The 22,380-nt window shown below is 43.3% G+C and overlaps 1 protein-coding gene across 1 annotated transcript in view; it reads left to right on the top strand.

Moving 5' to 3' along the window:
- NIPSNAP2 (nipsnap homolog 2) overlaps window positions 1–22,380 on the top strand; it is a 57,116-nt gene that overhangs the window by 11,304 nt on the left and 23,432 nt on the right. Inside the window, exons 2-3 of the mRNA XM_077296420.1 lie at window positions 14,959–15,098; window positions 21,586–21,631. Coding sequence (XP_077152535.1) covers window positions 14,959–15,098; window positions 21,586–21,631 — 186 coding nt within the window. The remainder of the gene's footprint in view (window positions 1–14,958; window positions 15,099–21,585; window positions 21,632–22,380) is intronic.

Here is a 22,380-nt window from a genome sequence, read left to right as displayed (position 1 = left end):
GGGGGACCTTGCGTGCCTTGCAGGTTTTTAATCCATGACGGCGTAGTGTTTTGCTAACCGTAATGTTTGAGACTATGGTCTCAGCTCTCTTCAGGTCATTAACCAGGTTCTCCTGTGTAGTTCTGGACCGATTCCTGATCTTTCTCATCATTCTTACCCCACGAGTCGAGATCTTGCATTGAGCCCCAGACTGAGGAAAATTGACAGTCATCTTGCGTTTCTTCCATTTTCTAATAATTGTGGCAACAGTTGTTGCCTTCTCACCAAGCAGCTTGCCTCTTGTTCTGTAGCCCATCCCAGACTTGCGCTGGTCTATAGCTTTGTCCATGGTGTCTTTAGACAGCTCTTTGGTCTTGGCCATGGTGGAGAGGCTGGAGTGTGATTGAGTGTGTGGACAGGTGTCTTTTATATAGGTAACAAATTCAAACAGGCACAATTAATGCAGGTAATGAGGGCAGTGTAGGGGGACTTCTTAAAGAATAACTAACAGGTCTGTGAGAGCCAGAATCCTTGCTGGTTGGTAGGTGATCAAATACTTAATTCATGCCATAAAATGCAATTTAATTATTTGAAAATCATACAATGTGAGTGTCTCTTTTTTACTTTTAGATAATGTCTCTCACATCATTGTACCTATGATAAAAATGACAGACCTCTCCTTTCTTTGTAGGTGCAAAATCAGCATTGTATCAAATGCTCATTTTCATGTATGTGTGTGTATAATATATATATATATATATATATATATATATATATATATATATATATATATATATCTATCTACCGTATATACTCGAGTATAAGCCGAGATTTTCAGCCCACTTTTTTGGGCTGAAATTGCCCCTCTCGGCTTATACTCGAGTCATACCGGGGTCGGCAGGGGAGGGGGAGCGGGGGCTGTCTAAAAATACTCACCTAGTCCAGGCGCGGTCCCTGCTTCCCTGGCGCCGGCAGCAGCAGCTTCAGCTTCTTCCTGTACTCAGCGGTCACATGGTCCCGCTCATTACAGTAAATGAATATTCGGCTCCACCTCCCATAGGGGTGGAGCCGCATATTCATTACTGTAATCAGCGGTACCATCTGACCGCTGAGTACAGGATGAAGCGCTGCGGCGTCGGGGAAGCAGGATCTACACAGCGGCAGGACCAGGTGAGTATACGGGGAGGGGAGCGCAGCGCTGCGCGATAGTCACCTGCTCCTCGTTCCGGGCGCCGATCTGTCTCCAGCAGTGACGCTGAGGTCAGAGGGCGCGGTGACGTGGTCAGTGCACGCCCTCTGCTGAACGTCGGTGCTGGGGACAGATCGGCGCCCGGAACGGTGAGGTGAGTATGTGATTTTTTTTCTTTATCGCAGCAAATGGGGCAAGTGTCTGTATGGAGCATCTATGGGGCCATAACGTTCCTGCAGCACTATATGGGGGCCATAACGTTCCTGCAGCACTATATGGGGGCCATAACGTTCCTGCAGCACTATATGGGGCCATAACATGCCTGCAGCACTATATGGGGCCATAACATACCTGCGGCACTATATGGGGGCCATAACATTCCTGCGGCACTATATGGGGCCATAACATTCCTGCGGCACTATATGGGGCCATAACATTCCTGCGGCACTATATGGGGGCCATAACATTCCTGCGGCACTATATGGGGCCATAACATTCCTGCGGCACTATATGGGGCCATAACATTCCTGCAGCACTATATGGGGCCATAACATTCCTGCAGCACTATATGGGGCCATAACATTCCTGCAGCACTATATGGGGCCATAACATTCCTGCAGCACTATATGGGGCCATAACATTCCTGCAGCACTATATGGGGCCATAACATTCCTGCAGCACTATATGGGGGCCATAACGTTCCTGCAGCACTATATGGGGCCATAACGTTCCTGCAGCACTATATGGGGCCATAACGTTCCTGCAGCACTATATGGGGCCATAACGTTCCTGCAGCACTATATGGGGCCATAACGTTCCTGCAGCACTATATGGGGCCATAACGTTCCTGCAGCACTATATGGGGCCATAACGTTCCTGCAGCACTATATGGGGCCATAACGTTCCTGCAGCACTATATGGGGCCATAACGTTTGTGCAGCACTATATGGGGCCATAACGTTTGTGCAGCACTATATGGGGCCATAACGTTTGTGCAGCACTATATGGGGCCATAACGTTTGTGCAGCACTATATGGGGCCATAATGTTTGTGCAGCACTATATGGGGCCATAACGTTTGTGCAGCACTATATGGGGCCATAACGTTTGTGCAGCACTATATGGGACCATAACGTTTCTGCAGCACTATATGGGGCCATAACGTTTCTGCAGCATTATATAGGGGCATAATGTTTGTGCAGCACTATATGGGGCAAGTGTCTGTATGGGGCCATAATTAACGTTTGTAGGGCACTACGGCATATGGGGCAAGTGTCTGTATGGAGCATCTTATAGGGCCATAACATTTGTGCAGCACTATAAGGGGCAAATATCTTTATAGAGCATCTTATGGGGCCATAATCAGCATTTGTGCAGCATTATATTGGGCAAATGTGTCTATGGAGCATCTTATGGGGCCTTTATTAACCTTTATGCAGGATTATATGGGGCATATTTTAATATGGAACATCTTATGGGGCCATAATGAACAGTATGGAGCATTATATGGGGCTCCTGATTCAATATGGATATTCAAAGACACTTAACCTACTGATGTCTCAATTAATTTTACTTTTATTGGTATCTATTATTACTTTTGACATTTACCGGTAGCTGCTGCATTTTCCCCCCTAGGCTTATACTCGAGTCAATACATTTTCCCAGTTTTTTGGTGGCAAAATTAGGGGGTTCGGCTTATACTCGGGTCGGCTTATACTCAAGTATATACGGTATATATATCTCTATCCATCTAAGGTGTGTAATCTTTGATCTGTCTGACATGCTTACAACATAGACTCGGAATCTGATGTGAGCATATCCTACTTGAGTAGATTGTTACCCGGAGAAACAAGCCCGTTGCTTACCTTTTCCACCATATGGTCTGGATAGATAAATATTGTTGGTACGGCATTTGTTCTTAGTCGCACTGTTTGCCCCGTTCTGTCAAAACACGATTCTTCAAAATGTTTTGAACATAAGAAGGTGTGCAGGCTTGGGGAGAAGTTTTCTCGGTTCACGAGGTTCAGCCATTGTGTTCTTCTTTCTGGGTTTGACGGAAATCTGTATAATGCACAATACCTAATATTGTCTAATTCTTATTTTTTCATATCTATTTACGTAATTTAACTTCTCAGAAGCTAGTTATTATGCAAAAGATACTTGCAGCAACAACGCTGTCTTGAACAGTCTCCCCCAAGTCCGCCTGCTTGTCTAACCCACAGGTGTTGATAACCCAAGTCCTGTAGAAATTCAAGGTTGCAGTCTCATTCAGTCTCTATGCCAGAAACAGATGTTTGAGAAGTGCAAATCTACATTCTTTTGTCTCTGCCATGGAAATACATTGTTATAACTTTTCGCTTTTGATTTTCATAAATTATTTATATAATATATATATTAATCAGAACAAGGTATATAATATTAACCATAACATACATGCATTATATAGATCTTGGAATAATAATAATTTCCACAATTGGATGTGTTTAAATAAAATGTTCGTGTGCTGAGATAATCTTATAAATGTGCCCCTGCTGTGTACTGTGTAACTCAGCACAGGAACTTCTTATTTAAACACATCCAATTGTGGAAGTTATTATTCCAAGATCTATTGATTAAAATGAACATTTGTTAATGGGAAAAAACCCTTTAAGGTACTTCCTCCTTCTTTAGTGTTTGTCCCCTTAAAGGGAACCTGTCACCAGGTTTGGCCGATATAAGATGCAGCCACTGCCTTTCAGGGCTGACATACAGCATTCTATAATGCTGTAGATAAGTCCTCGATCCGACATGTAAGATAAGAAAAATAACATATTATACTCCCCTGGGGGGCGGTCCGTTGGGTGTCGCAGGTCTGGGTCCGGCACCTCCCATCATCTTGCGATGACGCTCTCCTGCTTGCGTCATGGCTCCCCGAAATTGTGCTCCAGGCGTACTTATCTGCCCTGTGGAGGGCAGAGCAAAGTAGTGTGCAGGCGCCGGGAAAGGTCAGAGAGGCCTGCGCACTGCAGGAATCTGCTCTGCTCTCAACAGGGGAGATAAGTATGCCTGCGCAGGAACACGATGCCGGGAGCCATGAAGCAAGAAAATGGGAGGCGCCGGACCTGGACCTGCGACACCCATCGGACCAAATGGGTGAGTATAATAAAAGCTCTTTTCCTTCTCTTGCAGGTCGGATCTGGGGCTTATATACAGCATTATATGTAGAATGCCATCAGCCCTGAAAGAGGGTGGCCGTAACTTGTATCCACCAAACCTGGTGACAGGTTTCCTTTAACTCCTTAATTACTGCAAATACATAATAAAATGGCGGCTGCTAAGGGACATTATTCACTCATTGCCATTTTTGATGATTTGGAATAAGTGACTAGCACCCCCCAAAGTAAAAAAAAAAAAAAAAAAAAAAACCCAGGGTCTCCGCTAGGGTAGCAGAGACCCTGGAGAATACGTACAGGGCCGTTTTTTTCCAATCACATGACCGCTGTTATTCAATGAATAAAGGCAATCGCGTTAAAAAAAGTGTGATCCGCTATTAAAATAATTTCTCTTTTCTGACATGATATAACATGTCAGACAAGTGAGAAATGATGTCCCCAAGCCCCCCTCGGCACCTACGGCATCCCCCCGACCTTCCTCTTCATCTTGATTGACTCACCGATGCCTGTGCAGAAAAACAATCTTTCCTGCGCAGAATAACAATGAAGCTAATGCCCATAGCAGGGCGAGAAAGGTGAGTATAAGCACGTGATTGCTGGGCATAGGCGCGGTATTCCTAGACACAGGGTACTGTGACGCTGATGTGAAAGGGGGTGGTATGCAGATTAAGCCTTAAGGCCAAGTTTAACCATAGACGAATACAAGAAAATTTGTGTACATCAAGGTGGCAGATATGGGCATACAGGTAGGACTATTTTAACCATTCTATTACCTGTATGCTCATATTAATTGGTAAAAACTAGTGATGAGCGAGTATACTTGTTGCTCGGGTGGTCTCCAAGTATTTTGGCGTGCTTGGAGATTTTTGTTGACACAGCTGCATGATTTACGGCTGCTAGACAGCCTGAGTACATGTGGGGGTTGCCTGGTTGCTAGGGAATCCCCACATGTATTAAGCCTGTCTAGCAGCCGCAAATCATGCAGCTGCGGCGAAGAAAACGAAATCTCCGAGCACTACAAAATGCTTGGAGATCACCCGAGCAACAAGTATACTCGCTCATCACTCCATAGAGCGAACATTTCCTAAAGTGGTTTCTACTAGAAACCTCACTTTTAACCGCCTTGAAAAAAAACTTCTGCGTGCCTAAGGCTGCCACAGTAGCATTGATCTGTATTTTTTCCACATTTCTCAATAGTTTGCTTTGTTAAATTGGGGTCAGTAAAGGTGGAGCGTCCAGTATCCGTTTACTGTAACGATCATGAGAACATTCAAAGTCCTCTCTTACGGTAATGATTGACTACACAGAAACAACTGACACCACACCAAACATAATGGTTTCACATCTGGATTCCCAAACGAACCATTTTTTTCGGGTTTTTTGTTTCTATAAATGTTTAGTTACTTCTGCATTACAGTTGAGTGAATGTTTGGAATCGGTCGCCGATTCTGAATGTGTCATATTCATGCCATATTGTTACACTATTCGTGCCGAATTTATGTTTGATGATCGGTTCTGAACATAATCAGTAATTTCTACTCCCAATGATGTTTGGCGAATATTACAAATACAATATTCGCCGCCAATCATAATTCGAACCGACTTTTGAAAAATCCACACAACTCTGTTCTGCCCTACTGGTTTGAATACTCATTATCTCTTACGGAATAAAATCGCTTATCCTAAGGTTACGTTCCCATGATGAGTTTTTGGTGGGTTTTGGATGCTGCATATTTTCTTTGCGCAAAAAAAAAAAATGTAGCGTCTTACAGTTACAGCATAGTAGATAGGATGTACAGAAATGTCATGCCCGCTGTGCTGCTTTTTTCGCTGTGTAAACTTTCTTGCAGTTCGTGCTTGAAATCTGCAACTTATCAATTTCTCTTGTGGGTATACTGGGTTTTATATGTGGATTTTCCCCATAGACTTGCATTAGATATGGAAAATATGCAGGTAAAAAGCACATATGCAGTTTTAGTGCGCTTCTAATGACAGTTGGTGCCCATAAATATAATTTCTATGGAGCTGAGAGAAGGGCAAATCTCCCTCCTACCTATGTAGAAACCAATGTCCTCTTAATTCAGTATTGTAAAAAATTGCTTTCTCCAAATACAGATTTTACCTGTGAACTGAGAATGAATGATCAGTCCTGGAGGAGAAAGAAGCAGATTACTCTATGATAATAAGAAACTTGTGTAAGGGCTTGTGCACACGCTGCGGATTCCATTGCGGAATTTTCCGCAGCGGAATTGATAAATCCACAGTGCAAAACCGCTGCTGTTTTTACTGCGGATTTATCGCGGTTTCTAGTGTGGTTTCCGCTGCAGGTTTACACCTGCAGATTTCTATTGGAGCAGGTGTAAACCCGCAGCGGATTCCGCACAAAGAATTGACATGCTGCGGAATATAAACCGCAGCGTTTCAGCACGTTTTTTCCGCAGCATGTGCACTGCGGATTTCGTTTCCCATTGGTTTACATTGTACTGTAAACATATGGGAAACCGCTGCGGACCCGCAGCTGCGGAAACGCTGCGGTTCTGCAGCGAAATCCGCAGCGTGTGCACATACCCTAAGGCTATGTGCACACGTTGCGGTTTTTGCTGCGGATCCGCAGCGTTTTCGACGCTGCGGATCCGCAGCAGTTTTCCATGCGGTGTACAGTACAATGTTAACCTATGGAAAACAAACACCGCTGTGCACATGCTGCGGAAAAAAACGCGCGAAAACGCTGCAGTTTTTTTTCCGCAGCATGTCAATTCTTTGTGCGGAATCCGCAGCGGTTTGGCACCTGCTCCATATTAAAAAAACGCAGGTGTCTAAAACCGCAGTGGAAACCGCACAAAAAAAACGCGATAAATCCGCAGTACTTTTTGCACTGCGGATTTAATCAAATCCGCTGCGGAAAATTCTGCAATGGAAGCCGCAGCGTGTGCACATACCCTAATACATCTTGTGTTATTGATCTATGAAATAAAAATGTAAATAACAATTTCTCTCTAAATGTGTTTTCCCAGTTCAGAAAACTATTCTATGCTCCATTTGTTGTAAATAAATAAGTAAATTAAACAAAACAAACCTGTTGATACAGAGAATAGGAAGTCTACATACCCCTGTAATATCACCTATAATCTGTACAGTTCAGTTGAAAAACAAACTGAGGTCTTTTCAGGTGGAATAAGAAAATTAACTAAAATAATGTAGTTACATAATTATGCAAACCTTTTAGGCTGTGTGCACATGTTCCGTATTATTCGTGGATTTTGCACGTTTTTTTCGCAACCAAAACGCTTAAACGCATACATATTCATCCCATCATTTATAATGGTTTCCGCAATTTTTATGCACATGTTGGGTATTTTTCCGAGAAAAAAACGCATGCGGAAAAATACGCAGCATGTTCATTAATTTTGCGGATTTTAAGCGGATTTCCCACTATATTATTGCATTGGGAACCTCTGGAAAAAAACGCAAAAAATCCGCACAAAAAACGTGCAAAATACGCAATAAAAACACGACAAAAACGCGTGCAGAATTCCTGCAGAAAACCTCCAGGATTTTCTCAGGAAATTTCTGCATACTTTCCGGACGTGTGCACATACCCTAAAACTAACACTTTATTGAAGTACCCTTAAAATTTCTGACAGAATTCAATCTTTTTGATTAAGATTCTAGCAGATCTAGAATTGGCAACCTTTGCCCACTCTTCCTTGCAGTAGTGCTCCACGTCTGTCAGATCTAGTGTGTGCAACTACCAGATTTTCTATTGGATTCAAGTCTGGACATAGGCTAGGCCATTCCAAAACTTTGATCTTCTTCTGGCTAAGCCAACCTGCTGCTGATATTTTGGAGGTTTGCTTGGGGGTGTCATCATGCTGAAAAAAAAATCTTAAGCTTTTTTGCAGAAGCCTGGAGGTTTTGGAAAATATGCAAAATCGAAAATGTATCAAATACTTATTTTCCCCACTGTATTTTAAAATGTGACATGCTTGTAATGAAAATAACGTTTGGCCTCTTTTTAGATCCATCAAATCTGTTTGAAACCTAGATGAAACATAGGATTGAAGAACAGAGCTTCTACTAAGCGTGACCCCAGACTACAGATTATAATGCTACAGCCAGTCAGCAGACAACCTTTTTAAAGAGAACCTGTCACGTTGAAGTCTAAAAAAATTGTCCTTCGTAGTCCAACTGTGTGTCATTTTCTATAAAAAATGAAAGGTTGCTGATCCTGTATGCGAATTAGTAGTATCCAGTCACGGAGGTGGAGACACAACCAAGTATAGCCAGGCTGTCCACACATTATTCCAAGGCTTTTGATGACGTTGCCTATCCTTATGGATGTCAGTCAAGCCATACAGGGCAGCGATGAGAAGTGGAGAGTCGGACTTTGCTTTCAGTGTGCCCACTGTCCACCTTCTTGACTGAATACAGCTAATTACCATAAAGCACAATCGGGCATTAAGCTTCATATTCTGCAAAATAACACCTCAAACTGGGCTGTTAAGGCCCCTTTCACACATCAGTATTTTGCCGTCAGTCACAATCCTTTGAATCGCAGATTGTGAAAAACTGATCCGTTTTTTGGATGGATCCGACTAGCGGATCTGGCTAATTGGATCGGAGCATGCTCAGTTAAAAAAAAAAAACCAGAATACGTCGCCAGATTCTGTCATTTGACGGATCCGGCACCATAGGCTTCCATTCTAGCAAACGATGAACGGTGACGGATCTGTCGCTGTCCGTTTTTTCGACGTACACAAAAAACGTTACTTTGTCTGAGTCCCGGGCGCCAGACAAACAATTTTCCACTGATCCAGCGAACAACGGATGAAATGTGATGCCATCCGTCGGTAATACAATGCACACCAAAGAAAAAGAAACATGCAACAAATGCAGGGATCCACAAAATTAACAATTTTATTGATAACAAAACATAGCACAAAACACTTGCAAATTAAAAACATTTAAAATCGAACAGTAGAAAAATTACCCAAGTAAAAACTTCACACGGGGCCTGACCTCCCACATAGTATGCCTCTATAGTCCTGAGCTACTCCCTATTATAGAAAGTCTATCACCAAATGTGAACCGCAAACTGCAATACCATTACTGTGATTCTAATATAGGGCTATGCACCAGCTCTTAAACACAGGGGCCAATCGAACATTCCTAATAGCCAAATAAATCACAAGGCAAATAACTCAAGAGACAAATATTTACCAACCCCCAAGGGTCCTGGTGGACATGCTCACAGTCGATCGATACACCAAAATTGCATGAGGCAGTAAGGACGTCAGTTCCCCTGTGACCCACCCAACGCGTGTCGTCACATACGTGACTTCATCAGGGGTAATGGTAGTGTAATATGTGCTGAATACTAAAATATATACAACTTACTAATTGCAGGATCTGGAACAGCTGTAAGGAGGCTCTAGCACAGAGTGGCAGGCACTGGGTTATCGGCGTCCCGGAAGTAACATGTGCGCATGTCCATCCGTAACCCGGACAACGCAACGATAGCCGAAATACCCATTCCCTTATCCTCATGAAAGAACCAAACATCAATATACGATTTTGGGGGGGGGGGGGGAAAAACTGTATCACCACATAGGCACCTCCTAGAGTGGAACAACTTCCACTGTTCTATTAAACAGCCGGTCCGCAAGATCTGCCAGCCATAGCCTGCCAAAGGCGCTACTGCGCATGTCACGGAAGCCAGGTCTGTTGTCATGCGTCCCTGGCAACCAGAAGATCTCCCATCTTTTCTGCGCAAGCGCCTACTAGCCTGTTGGCGTCCTGAGAGCCGATGCAACACCCAGGTGATGCGCTGTCGTGAGGAGCTCACTCACGCAGACGCACCAACCTGTGTGCAGCATATCCCAGGAGGGCAGCCATATAAATGCTACTGTCTGCATAGAAAGAGTAGCAAATAGCGTCAGGAGGATAGCAGCGATACAGCACAATGCATCCTCCACATAAGAACTCTACCTCAAAGACACATCTAGCATAAGATCTCCACATATAACCATTATACCAGGAAACAATGCATTGGTTTTTCCAAAAACATTGGTCCTGCGACCTAGAGGAAAAAGAAAAAGAAAACAAATAGAAGGGGGCACAGCGAAACAAACCCAGACGTTATAATTGTTTGTAAAACCCCGTAAAGAGGAGCTCCTCGTTTAATCCTCTTGGGGCAAGGCTTTGAAGTTTGTATATCCACTTGGATTCACATTTTAGTAATTGATGAGTGTAGTTGCCTCCTCTGATAGTCACTTTAACCGCCTCCAACCCCATCACTCTCAAGCCTCTTGTGCTGCCACCATGGATATTCAAAAAATGCGTGGCCACAGAGGTTAGTTTTTTTCTTTTTACAAGATCCTGTCTGGCCATGTTGATATTCGAGATGTGTTGTTGGCACCTCTTCCTTAGTTGTTGAGTCGTTTGGCCCACATATAACTTAGGGCAATCGCAAAGTAGCAAGTAAACCAAATTACTAGACCTGCAATTAAAGTAACAATTAGATTTAATAGGGAACGATAGAGTATCTATCCAGACTTCTCGCCGTGCAACCATGTATTGGCAGACGGTACAATCACCACAAGGGAATGTGCCCAAAATCCTATTGCCAGTGCCAAGTCTAGTTGTAGGACGTTGATAATGGCTATGGCACAAATGGTCCTTTAGGTTGCTGGCTCGCCTGGCCACCATCCTGGGGGTCGACGTAATGTGCGGGATAAGTCTTGATTCAGATAATAAAATGTTCCAATTTTTGTTCAGTATCTTATAAACATCTGACCACTGGTTATTGTACGTGGTAATTAAGGAAAGAGGTTGTTCCGAGCTACGCACCTGTTGGTTAAAGAGGCTGAGTCTGTCTCTTTTTCTTGCTTCTTTATAAGCCCCCGACACTATTTTCCGTGGATATTGCCTATTTGAAAAGCGGGTGGTTAAATCCCCTGCCAGTTTCTGAAAGTCTTCTGTTGAACTACAATTTCTGCGTAATCTCAAAAACTGACCTTTTGGTATCCCGTTTTTCAAATGAGCAGGATGAAAACTGGAGTAGTGTAGGAGATTGTTTGTTGCCGTGGGTTTACGGTACAGACATGAGGAGACACGATTATCCTTTACAATCAATTTGATGTCCAGAAAGTCTATAGAACATGGGGAGATAGTGGAAGTGAGTCTAATATTGAACATATTATGATTCAAATTCGCAATGAAGTTCTCACAATCAGTTAGCGATCCTGTCCATAGAAATATCACATCGTCTATATATCGCCGCCAGGTGGCTACATTTTGCGAGAACCCAACTTGTTGAAAAACCACAGTCTCCTCCCACCATCCCAAAAACAGATTCGCATATGAGGGCGCACAACGCGCCCCCATAGCGGTGCCAGAGATTTGCCTGTAATATTTCCTGTCGAATGTAAAATAGTCAGCAGGCACATGGTGTGTTCTCTGCGCTTGGAGACAATACAGTGGTATCTGCAGCTAACCCTGACTTTCAGACTGTTTCCATGGAAATTACCAATTTACATAAAACTTTGACCCGTGTTTGGTGGAATGTGAGGAGTTTAGAGGAGTATAAAAAAACAGGATTTGTACCAAGGGGCCTACGGGTGCAGATTTTTCCAGCATGGGAAGTGACGGGGGCTTTTAAGAAAACATGGGAGACAGGGCTTTTGCAGTGTTCTGGTGTCCTGATGGATATGCTCATAGAACATGATCGGGGTCTCCTGATTAAAATAAAAGAGGATATAAGAGTCAGTGAGAATAAGCTTGGAGGTTTTGATAAGGAGACCTTGGTGAACCCCTTCCTCCTCAAACTGAAGGAAACTGTGGATAAATTTGAAAAAGAAATTATTAATAAGAAAAGGACCAAATTCTATAGGGATAAGATGGATTTCACCAGGGATCAGGCCTTTAAGTGGGTACATCATGGTAAGTGGCGGCGATATATAGACGATGTGATATTTCTATGGACAGGATCGCTAACTGATTGTGAGAACTTCATTGCGAATTTGAATCATAATATGTTCAATATTAGACTCACTTCCACTATCTCCCCATGTTCTATAGACTTTCTGGACATCAAATTGATTGTAAAGGATAATCGTGTCTCCTCATGTCTGTACCGTAAACCCACGGCAACAAACAATCTCCTACACTACTCCAGTTTTCATCCTGCTCATTTGAAAAACGGGATACCAAAAGGTCAGTTTTTGAGATTACGCAGAAATTGTAGTTCAACAGAAGACTTTCAGAAACTGGCAGGGGATTTAACCACCCGCTTTTCAAATAGGCAATATCCACGGAAAATAGTGTCGGGGGGCTTATAAAGAAGCAAGAAAAAGAGACAGACTCAGCCTCTTTAACCAACAGGTGCGTAGCTCGGAACAACCTCTTTCCTTAATTACCACGTACAATAACCAGTGGTCAGATGTTTATAAGATACTGAACAAAAATTGGAACATTTTATTATCTGAATCAAGACTTATCCCGCACATTACGTCGACCCCCAGGATGGTGGCCAGGCGAGCCAGCAACCTAAAGGACCATTTGTGCCATAGCCATTATCAACGTCCTACAACTAGACTTGGCACTGGCAATAGGATTTTGGGCACATTCCCTTGTGGTGATTGTACCGTCTGCCAATACATGGTTGCACGGCGAGAAGTCTGGATAGATACTCTATCGTTCCCTATTAAATCTAATTGTTACTTTAATTGCAGGTCTAGTAATTTGGTTTACTTGCTACTTTGCGATTGCCCTAAGTTATATGTGGGCCAAACGACTCAACAACTAAGGAAGAGGTGCCAACAACACATCTCGAATATCAACATGGCCAGACAGGATCTTGTAAAAAGAAAAAAACTAACCTCTGTGGCCACGCATTTTTTGAATATCCATGGTGGCAGCACAAGAGGCTTGAGAGTGATGGGGTTGGAGGCGGTTAAAGTGACTATCAGAGGAGGCAACTACACTCATCAATTACTAAAATGTGAATCCAAGTGGATATACAAACTTCAAAGCCTTGCCCCAAGAGGATTAAACGAGGAGCTCCTCTTTACGGGGTTTTACAAACAATTATAACGTCTGGGTTTGTTTCGCTGTGCCCCCTTCTATTTGTTTTCTTTTTCTTTTTCCTCTAGGTCGCAGGACCAATGTTTTTGGAAAAACCAATGCATTGTTTCCTGGTATAATGGTTATATGTGGAGATCTTATGCTAGATGTGTCTTTGAGGTAGAGTTCTTATGTGGAGGATGCATTGTGCTGTATCGCTGCTATCCTCCTGACGCTATTTGCTACTCTTTCTATGCAGACAGTAGCATTTATATGGCTGCCCTCCTGGGATATGCTGCACACAGGTTGGTGCGTCTGCGTGAGTGAGCTCCTCACGACAGCGCATCACCTGGGTGTTGCATCGGCTCTCAGGACGCCAACAGGCTAGTAGGCGCTTGCGCAGAAAAGATGGGAGATCTTCTGGTTGCCAGGGACGCATGACAACAGACCTGGCTTCCGTGACATGCGCAGTAGCGCCTTTGGCAGGCTATGGCTGGCAGATCTTGCGGACCGGCTGTTTAATAGAACAGTGGAAGTTGTTCCACTCTAGGAGGTGCCTATGTGGTGATACAGTTTTTCCCCCCCCCCCCCCCAAAATCGTATATTGATGTTTGGTTCTTTCATGAGGATAAGGGAATGGGTATTTCGGCTATCGTTGCGTTGTCCGGGTTACGGATGGACATGCGCACATGTTACTTCCGGGACGCCGATAACCCAGTGCCTGCCACTCTGTGCTAGAGCCTCCTTACAGCTGTTCCAGATCCTGCAATTAGTAAGTTGTATATATTTTAGTATTCAGCACATATTACACTACCATTACCCCTGATGAAGTCACGTATGTGACGACACGCGTTGGGTGGGTCACAGGGGAACTGACGTCCTTACTGCCTCATGCAATTTTGGTGTATCGATCGACTGTGAGCATGTCCACCAGGACCCTTGGGGGTTGGTAAATATTTGTCTCTTGAGTTATTTGCCTTGTGATTTATTTGGCTATTAGGAATGTTCGATTGGCCCCTGTGTTTAAGAGCTGGTGCATAGCCCTATATTAGAATCACAGTAATGGTATTGCAGTTTGCGGTTCACATTTGGTGATAGACTTTCTATAATAGGGAGTAGCTCAGGACTATAGAGGCATACTATGTGGGAGGTCAGGCCCCGTGTGAAGTTTTTACTTGGGTAATTTTTCTACTGTTCGATTTTAAATGTTTTTAATTTGCAAGTGTTTTGTGCTATGTTTTGTTATCAATAAAATTGTTAATTTTGTGGATCCCTGCATTTGTTGCATGTTTCTTTTTCTTTGGTGTGCATTGGATATATTCTGACATGCAGCAGGTTGAGCCCATAGATATATAAGTGATGGTGCCCTCTACCCAATAGTTTTTCTGAATCCGTCGGTAATACAAGTCTATGAGAAAAAATTAGACAGATTGCGACTGAAGGCAAAAAACTGATGTGTGAAAGGGGCCTAAGAAAGCCTGTATGTGCCTACTAATCCCATTGTACTGCACAGACACAAAAATGACTGCTGTGAAACGTGTTGCTTTTTATTAATGTTCTGCTTGTCTCATCACAGGGGCCTCTCTGCCTCCAGCTCTAAAGCCAGAGAAGACAGTTGGTTGCGATCGCTGTTTGTTCGGAAAGTCGATCCCCGTAAAGATGCTCATTCTAATCTACTGGCCAAGAGGGAGACCAGCAACCTCTACAAAATACAATGTAACTCTCCCCGCATTATGTACAGTGGTCTTTGTGTAACTCTCCCCGCATTATGTACAGTGGTCTTTGTGTAACTCTCACCGCATTATGTACAGTGGTCTTTGTGTAACGCTTCCCGCATTATGTACAGTGGTCTTTGTGTAACTCTCCCCGCATTATGTACAGTGGTCTTTGTGTAACTCTCCCCGCATTATGTACAGTGGTCTTTGTGTAACTCTCCCCGCATTATGTACAGTGGTCTTTGTGTAACGCTTCCCGCATTATGTACAGTGGTCTTTGTGTAACGCTTCCCGCATTATGTACAGTGGTCTTTGTGTAACTCTTCCCTCATTATGTACAGGTCCTTCTCAAAAAATTAGCATAGTGTTAAATTTCATTATTTACCATAATGTAATGATTACAATTAAACTTTCATATATTATAGATTCATTATCCACCAACTGAAATTTGTCAGGTCTTTTATTGTTTTAATACTGATGATTTTGGCATACAACTCCTGATAACCCAAAAAACCTGTCTCAATAAATTAGCATATCAAGAAAAGGTTCTCTAAACGACCTATTACCCTAATCTTCTGAATCAACTAATTAACTCTAAACACATGCAAAAGATACCTGAGGCTTTTAAAAACTCCCTGCCTGGTTCATTACTCAAAACCCCCATCATGGGTAAGACTAGCGACCTGACAGATGTCAAGAAGGCCATCATTGACACCCTCAAGCAAGAGGGTAAGACCCAGAAAGAAATTTCTCAACAAATAGGCTGTTCCCAGAGTGCCGTATCAAGGCACCTCAATGGTAAGTCTGTTGGAAGGAAACAATGTGGCAGAAAACGCTGTACAACGAGAAGAGGTGACCGGACTCTGAGGAAGATTGTGGAGAAGGACCGATTCCAGACCTTGGGGAACCTGAGGAAGCAGTCGACTGAGTCTGGTGTGGAAACATCCAGAGCCACCGTGCACAGGCGTGTGCAGGAAATGGGCTACAGGTGCCGCATTCCCCAGGTAAAGCCACTTTTGAACCATAAACAGCGGCAGAAGCGCCTGACCTGGTACTTTTTTCTGATGAAAGCAAATTTTGCATGTCATTCGGAAATCAAGGTGCCAGAGTCTGGAGGAAGACTGGGGAGAAGGAAATGCCAAAATGCCTGAAGTCCAGTGTCAAGTACCCACAGTCAGTGATGGTGTGGGGTGCCATGTCAGCTGCTGGTGTTGGTCCACTGTGTTTCATCAAGGGCAGGGTCAATGCAGCTAGCTATCAGGAGATTTTGGAGCACTTCATGCTTCCATCGGCTGAAATGCTTTATGGAGATGAAGATTTCATTTTTCAGCACGACCTGGCACCTGCTCACAGTGCCAAAACCACTGGTAAATGGTTTACTGACCATGGTATTACTGTGCTCAATTGGCCAGCCAACTCTCCTGACCTGAACCCCATAGAGAATCTGTGGGATATTGTGAAGAGAAAGTTGAGAGACGCAAGACCCAACACTCTGGATGAGCTTAAGGCCGCTATTGAAGCATCCTGGGCCTCCATAACATCTCAGCAGTGTCACAGGCTGATTGCCTCCATGCCACGCCGCATTGAAGCAGTCATTTCTGCCAAAGGATTCCCGACCAAGTATTGAGTGCATAACTGAACATTATTATTTGATGTTTTTTTTGTTTGTTATTAAAAAACACTTTTATTTGATTGGACGGGTGAAATATGCTAATTTATTGAGACAGGTTTTTTGGGTTATCAGGAGTTGTATGCCAAAATCATCAGTATTAAAACAATAAAAGACCTGACACATTTCAGTTGGTGGATAATGAATCTATAATATATGAAAGTTTAATTGTAATCATTACATTATGGTAAATAATGAAATTTAACACTATATGCTAATTTTTTGAGAAGGACCTGTACAGTAGTCTTTGTGTAACTCTTCCGGCATTATGTACAGTGGTCTTTGTGTAACTCTTCCCGCATTATGTACAGTGGTCTTTGTGTAACTCTTCCCACATTATGTACAGTAGTCTTTGTGTAACGCTTCCCGCATTATGTACAGTAGTCTTTGTGTAACTCTCCCCGCATTGTGTACAGTGGTCTTTGTGTAACTCTTCCCACATTATGTACAGTGGTCTTTGTGTAACTCTTCCGGCATTATGTACAGTGGTCTTTGTGTAACGCTTCCCGCATTATGTACAGTGGTCTTTGTGTAACGCTTCCCGCATTATGTACAGTGGTCTTTGTGTAACGCTTCCCGCATTATGTACAGTGGTCTTTGTGTAACGCTTCCCGCATTATGTACAGTGGTCTTTGTGTAACGCTTCCCGCATTATGTACAGTGGTCTTTGTGTAACTCTTCCGGCATTATGTACAGTGGTCTTTGTGTAACTCTTCCCGCATTATGTACAGTGGTCTTTGTGTAACGCTTCCCGCATTATGTACAGTGGTCTTTGTGTAACTCTTCCGGCATTATGTACAGTGGTCTTTGTGTAACTCTTCCCGCATTATGTACAGTGGTCTTTGTGTAACGCTTCCCGCATTATGTACAGTGGTCTTTGTGTAACGCTTCCCGCATTATGTACAGTGGTCTTTGTGTAACGCTTCCCGCATTATGTACAGTGGTCTTTGTGTAACTCTTCCGGCATTATGTACAGTGGTCTTTGTGTAACTCTCCCCGCATTATGTACAGTGGTCTTTGTGTAACGCTTCCCGCATTATGTACAGTGGTCTTTGTGTAACGCTTCCCGCATTATGTACAGTGGTCTTTGTGTAACGCTTCCCGCATTATGTACAGTGGTCTTTGTGTAACGCTTCCCGCATTATGTACAGTGGTCTTTGTGTAACGCTTCCCGCATTATGTACAGTGGTCTTTGTGTAACTCTTCCGGCATTATGTACAGTGGTCTTTGTGTAACTCTCCCCGCATTATGTACAGTGGTCTTTGTGTAACGCTTCCCGCATTATGTACAGTGGTCTTTGTGTAACGCTTCCCGCATTATGTACAGTGGTCTTTGTGTAACGCTTCCCGCATTATGTACAGTGGTCTTTGTGTAACGCTTCCCGCATTATGTACAGTGGTCTTTGTGTAACGCTTCCCGCATTATGTACAGTGGTCTTTGTGTAACTCTTCCGGCATTATGTACAGTGGTCTTTGTGTAACTCTCCCCGCATTATGTACAGTGGTCTTTGTGTAACGCTTCCCGCATTATGTACAGTGGTCTTTGTGTAACGCTTCCCGCATTATGTACAGTGGTCTTTGTGTAACGCTTCCCGCATTATGTACAGTGGTCTTTGTGTAACGCTTCCCGCATTATGTACAGTGGTCTTTGTGTAACGCTTCCCGCATTATGTACAGTGGTCTTTGTGTAACGCTTCCCGCATTATGTACAGTGGTCTTTGTGTAACTCTTCCGGCATTATGTACAGTGGTCTTTGTGTAACTCTTCCCGCATTATGTACAGTGGTCTTTGTGTAACTCTTCCGGCATTATGTACAGTGGTCTTTGTGTAACTCTTCCCGCATTATGTACAGTGGTCTTTGTGTAACGCTTCCCGCATTATGTACAGTGGTCTTTGTGTAACGCTTCCCGCATTATGTACAGTGGTCTTTGTGTAACGCTTCCCGCATTATGTACAGTGGTCTTTGTGTAACTCTTCCGGCATTATGTACAGTGGTCTTTGTGTAACTCTCCCCGCATTATGTACAGTGGTCTTTGTGTAACGCTTCCCGCATTATGTACAGTGGTCTTTGTGTAACGCTTCCCGCATTATGTACAGTGGTCTTTGTGTAACGCTTCCCGCATTATGTACAGTGGTCTTTGTGTAACGCTTCCCGCATTATGTACAGTGGTCTTTGTGTAACGCTTCCCGCATTATGTACAGTGGTCTTTGTGTAACTCTTCCGGCATTATGTACAGTGGTCTTTGTGTAACTCTCCCCGCATTATGTACAGTGGTCTTTGTGTAACGCTTCCCGCATTATGTACAGTGGTCTTTGTGTAACGCTTCCCGCATTATGTACAGTGGTCTTTGTGTAACGCTTCCCGCATTATGTACAGTGGTCTTTGTGTAACGCTTCCCGCATTATGTACAGTGGTCTTTGTGTAACGCTTCCCGCATTATGTACAGTGGTCTTTGTGTAACTCTTCCGGCATTATGTACAGTGGTCTTTGTGTAACTCTCCCCGCATTATGTACAGTGGTCTTTGTGTAACGCTTCCCGCATTATGTACAGTGGTCTTTGTGTAACGCTTCCCGCATTATGTACAGTGGTCTTTGTGTAACGCTTCCCGCATTATGTACAGTGGTCTTTGTGTAACGCTTCCCGCATTATGTACAGTGGTCTTTGTGTAACGCTTCCCGCATTATGTACAGTGGTCTTTGTGTAACTCTCCCCGCATTATGTACAGTGGTCTTTGTGTAACGATAGGATAGCAACCTTATTGTAAAATATACATCGATATAAAGAACACTAAGCAGAAAACACAGGTGCTGTAATATACTGACCTCGACAGAAAGTAGTGACAGCTACAGCATTGAGTATAGGTGCAGCATGAGCGAAGTATTGGAGATAGGAAAGGGAGGTTATAACTGCAGTAAATAAAATCATACACCGAGCCGAATAAATCTGGTTGTCTTACATCTGAATAAAAAAAGCCAATATTTTGGTCAATTTAAAAATGACCTTTAGTACAGGTAAAAAAGGAAGCATTGTCACTAGATAATTGCCCCTACCGCGTGTCCTGGCTTACTGCATTAGTGCTGTCTGATGTCATTGTCATTATTCCACTTGTGAAATAATGTCTAACCCCCCCATGTTCCTACGTTTCTGATAGTGGACACCAGGCATATTGTAAAAATGCTACTCAGCACTTTATACACAGAGGCTCCTTTTATACAATGTTACCACAAGGTGCGATTTTGCTAGGTGTAAAAAAAAAATGTATATTCCTAGTGGACCCATTACAATCACTGTGCCTTTTCACATTCCGTACTTTGATCTGTGTTTTGGGCCAAACTCCCCTATGGAAGTCAATGGCACTGTGTGTAATCAATATGATACAGATGACAGTAGTGCATCAGTAGTTACTTAGGGTACCGTCACACATTGAAATTTTCATCGCTGCGACGGGACGATCCGTGACGTCGCAGCGATCGTATGATCATCGCTCCAGCGTCGTAGACTGCGGTCACACGTTGCAATCACGGCGCTGGAGCGATGCCGAAGTCCCCGGGTAACCAGGGTAAACATCGGGTAACTAAGCGCAGGGCCGCGCTTAGTAACCCGATGTTTACCCTGGTTACCAGCGTAAACGTAAAAAAACAAACCGTACATACTCACCCGTCGGTGTCCTTCAGGTCCCTTGCCGTCTGCTTCCTGCTCTGAGTGCAGCCGTACCGTGAGAGCAGAGCGCAGCACCGCTGTGATCTGCTCTCACTTTCCGGCCGGCACTCAGAGCAGGAAGCAGACGGCAAGGGACCTGAAGGACACCGACGGGTGAGTATGTACGGTTTGTTTTTTTACGTTTACGCTTGTAACCAGGGTAAACATCGGGTTACTAAGCGCGGCCCTGCGCTTAGTTACCCGATGTTTACCCTGGTTACAAGCGAACACATCGCTGGATCGCTGTCACACACAACGATCCAGCGATGTCAGCGGGTGATCAAGCGACGAAAGAAAGTTCCAAACGATCTGCTACGACGTACGATTCTCAGCAGGATCCCTGATCGCTGCTGCGTGTCAGACACAGCGATATCGTAACGATATCGCTAGAACATCACAAATCGTGCCGTCGTAGCGATGAAAATTTCACTGTGTGACAGTACCCTTACAATCATGGTAACATTATCTTCCCATTGTTACATTACTAGGGTCAAGTGTCTAATCCTGTGTCATATTACAGACCAGAACTAGTTTTATTACATTACAGAACTGAATATTTCAGTCAATGTTGTAAGGATCCCATTGTTAATATCATTGCTAACATTTTTTGGGTTCTCATGACTTTTTTTTTTCTCCTCTACATGTAATAATAATCTTTTTATATAGCGCCAACATATTCAGCAGCACTTTACAATTCAACAGTTCATATACAATATACATGTACAATTTTAGTGCTTGTAGAGTGTATACTTAAAGGGAATCTGTCATCGGGCTATTGCTCCCCCATCTGAGAGTAGCATAATGCAGGGGCTGATACCCTGATTCCAGTGATTCACTGTTATCAGCAGGAGATTATCAATACTACTCTAAGCACCCCAGTAAATGATACATCGCAGGAATCAGGGTCTCTGCTCCTACATTATGCTGCCTTTAGATCAGGTGACAAAAACCTGGTGACCGATTCTTATGTCAGGAAAAATGTCTGTCTTTTTGTTAACTAGATCAGTTCTGAAATGGAGTGACTTGAGTGCCTGATTACTTTTTGACATAATAGATCCAATGTGACTTCTTTGCACGGTTTGTTTTTTCTTCTAATACGGTTTTCTTTTATTACTCCAGTTCACAATGTAAAGCCAGAATGTCTTGATGCGTACAACAAGCTCTGGTAAGTTCCCTCCATGTTTAGTGTAAATCACTGTATTGTAGATAATACTGCTTGGGAAAAGGCAGCTTAGTGGTGGCCTAATTGCTATATACAGGTGCTTTCCACAAAATTAGAATATAATCAAAAAGGTAATTTATTTCAGTTCTTCAACACAAAAAGTGAAACTCGTATATTAGTCATTACAAATATAGTGATCTATTTCAACTGTTTATTTCTCTTAATGTTGATGATTATGGCTTACAGCCAATAAAAACCCAAAAGTCATTATCTCAGTAATTTAGAATACTTTATAACACCAGCTTGAAAAATGATTTTAAAATCCGAAATGTTGGCCTACTGAAATGTATATTCAGTAAATGCACTCAATACTTGGTCGGGGCTCCTTTTGTACCAATTACTGCTTTTTTTGCGGTGTGGCATGGAGGCGATCAGCGTGTGGCACTGCTGAGGTGTTATGATAGCAGCCTTCAGCTCGTCTGCATTGTTGGGTCTGGTGTCTCTCATCTTTCTCTTGAACTTACCCCAAAGGTCAGGTGAGTTTTCTGGCCAATCAAGCACTGTGATACTGTTGTTTTTAAACCGGGTATTGGTACTTTTGGCAGTGAGGACAGGTGCCAAGTCCTGCTGGAGAATTAAATTTCTATCTCCAAAAAGCTTGTTAGCAGAGGGAAGCATGAAGTGCTCTAAAATTTCCTTGTAGACGGCTGCGCTGACTTTGGTCTTGATAAAACACAGTGGACCTACACATG

The sequence above is a fragment of the Ranitomeya variabilis genome, chromosome 3 (genome assembly GCF_051348905.1).
Source record: "Ranitomeya variabilis isolate aRanVar5 chromosome 3, aRanVar5.hap1, whole genome shotgun sequence".
Classification (NCBI taxonomy): Eukaryota; Metazoa; Chordata; class Amphibia; order Anura; family Dendrobatidae; genus Ranitomeya; species Ranitomeya variabilis.
Note: the sequence above shows the minus strand (reverse complement) of the source record. Positions and strands in the feature narration are given on the sequence as shown.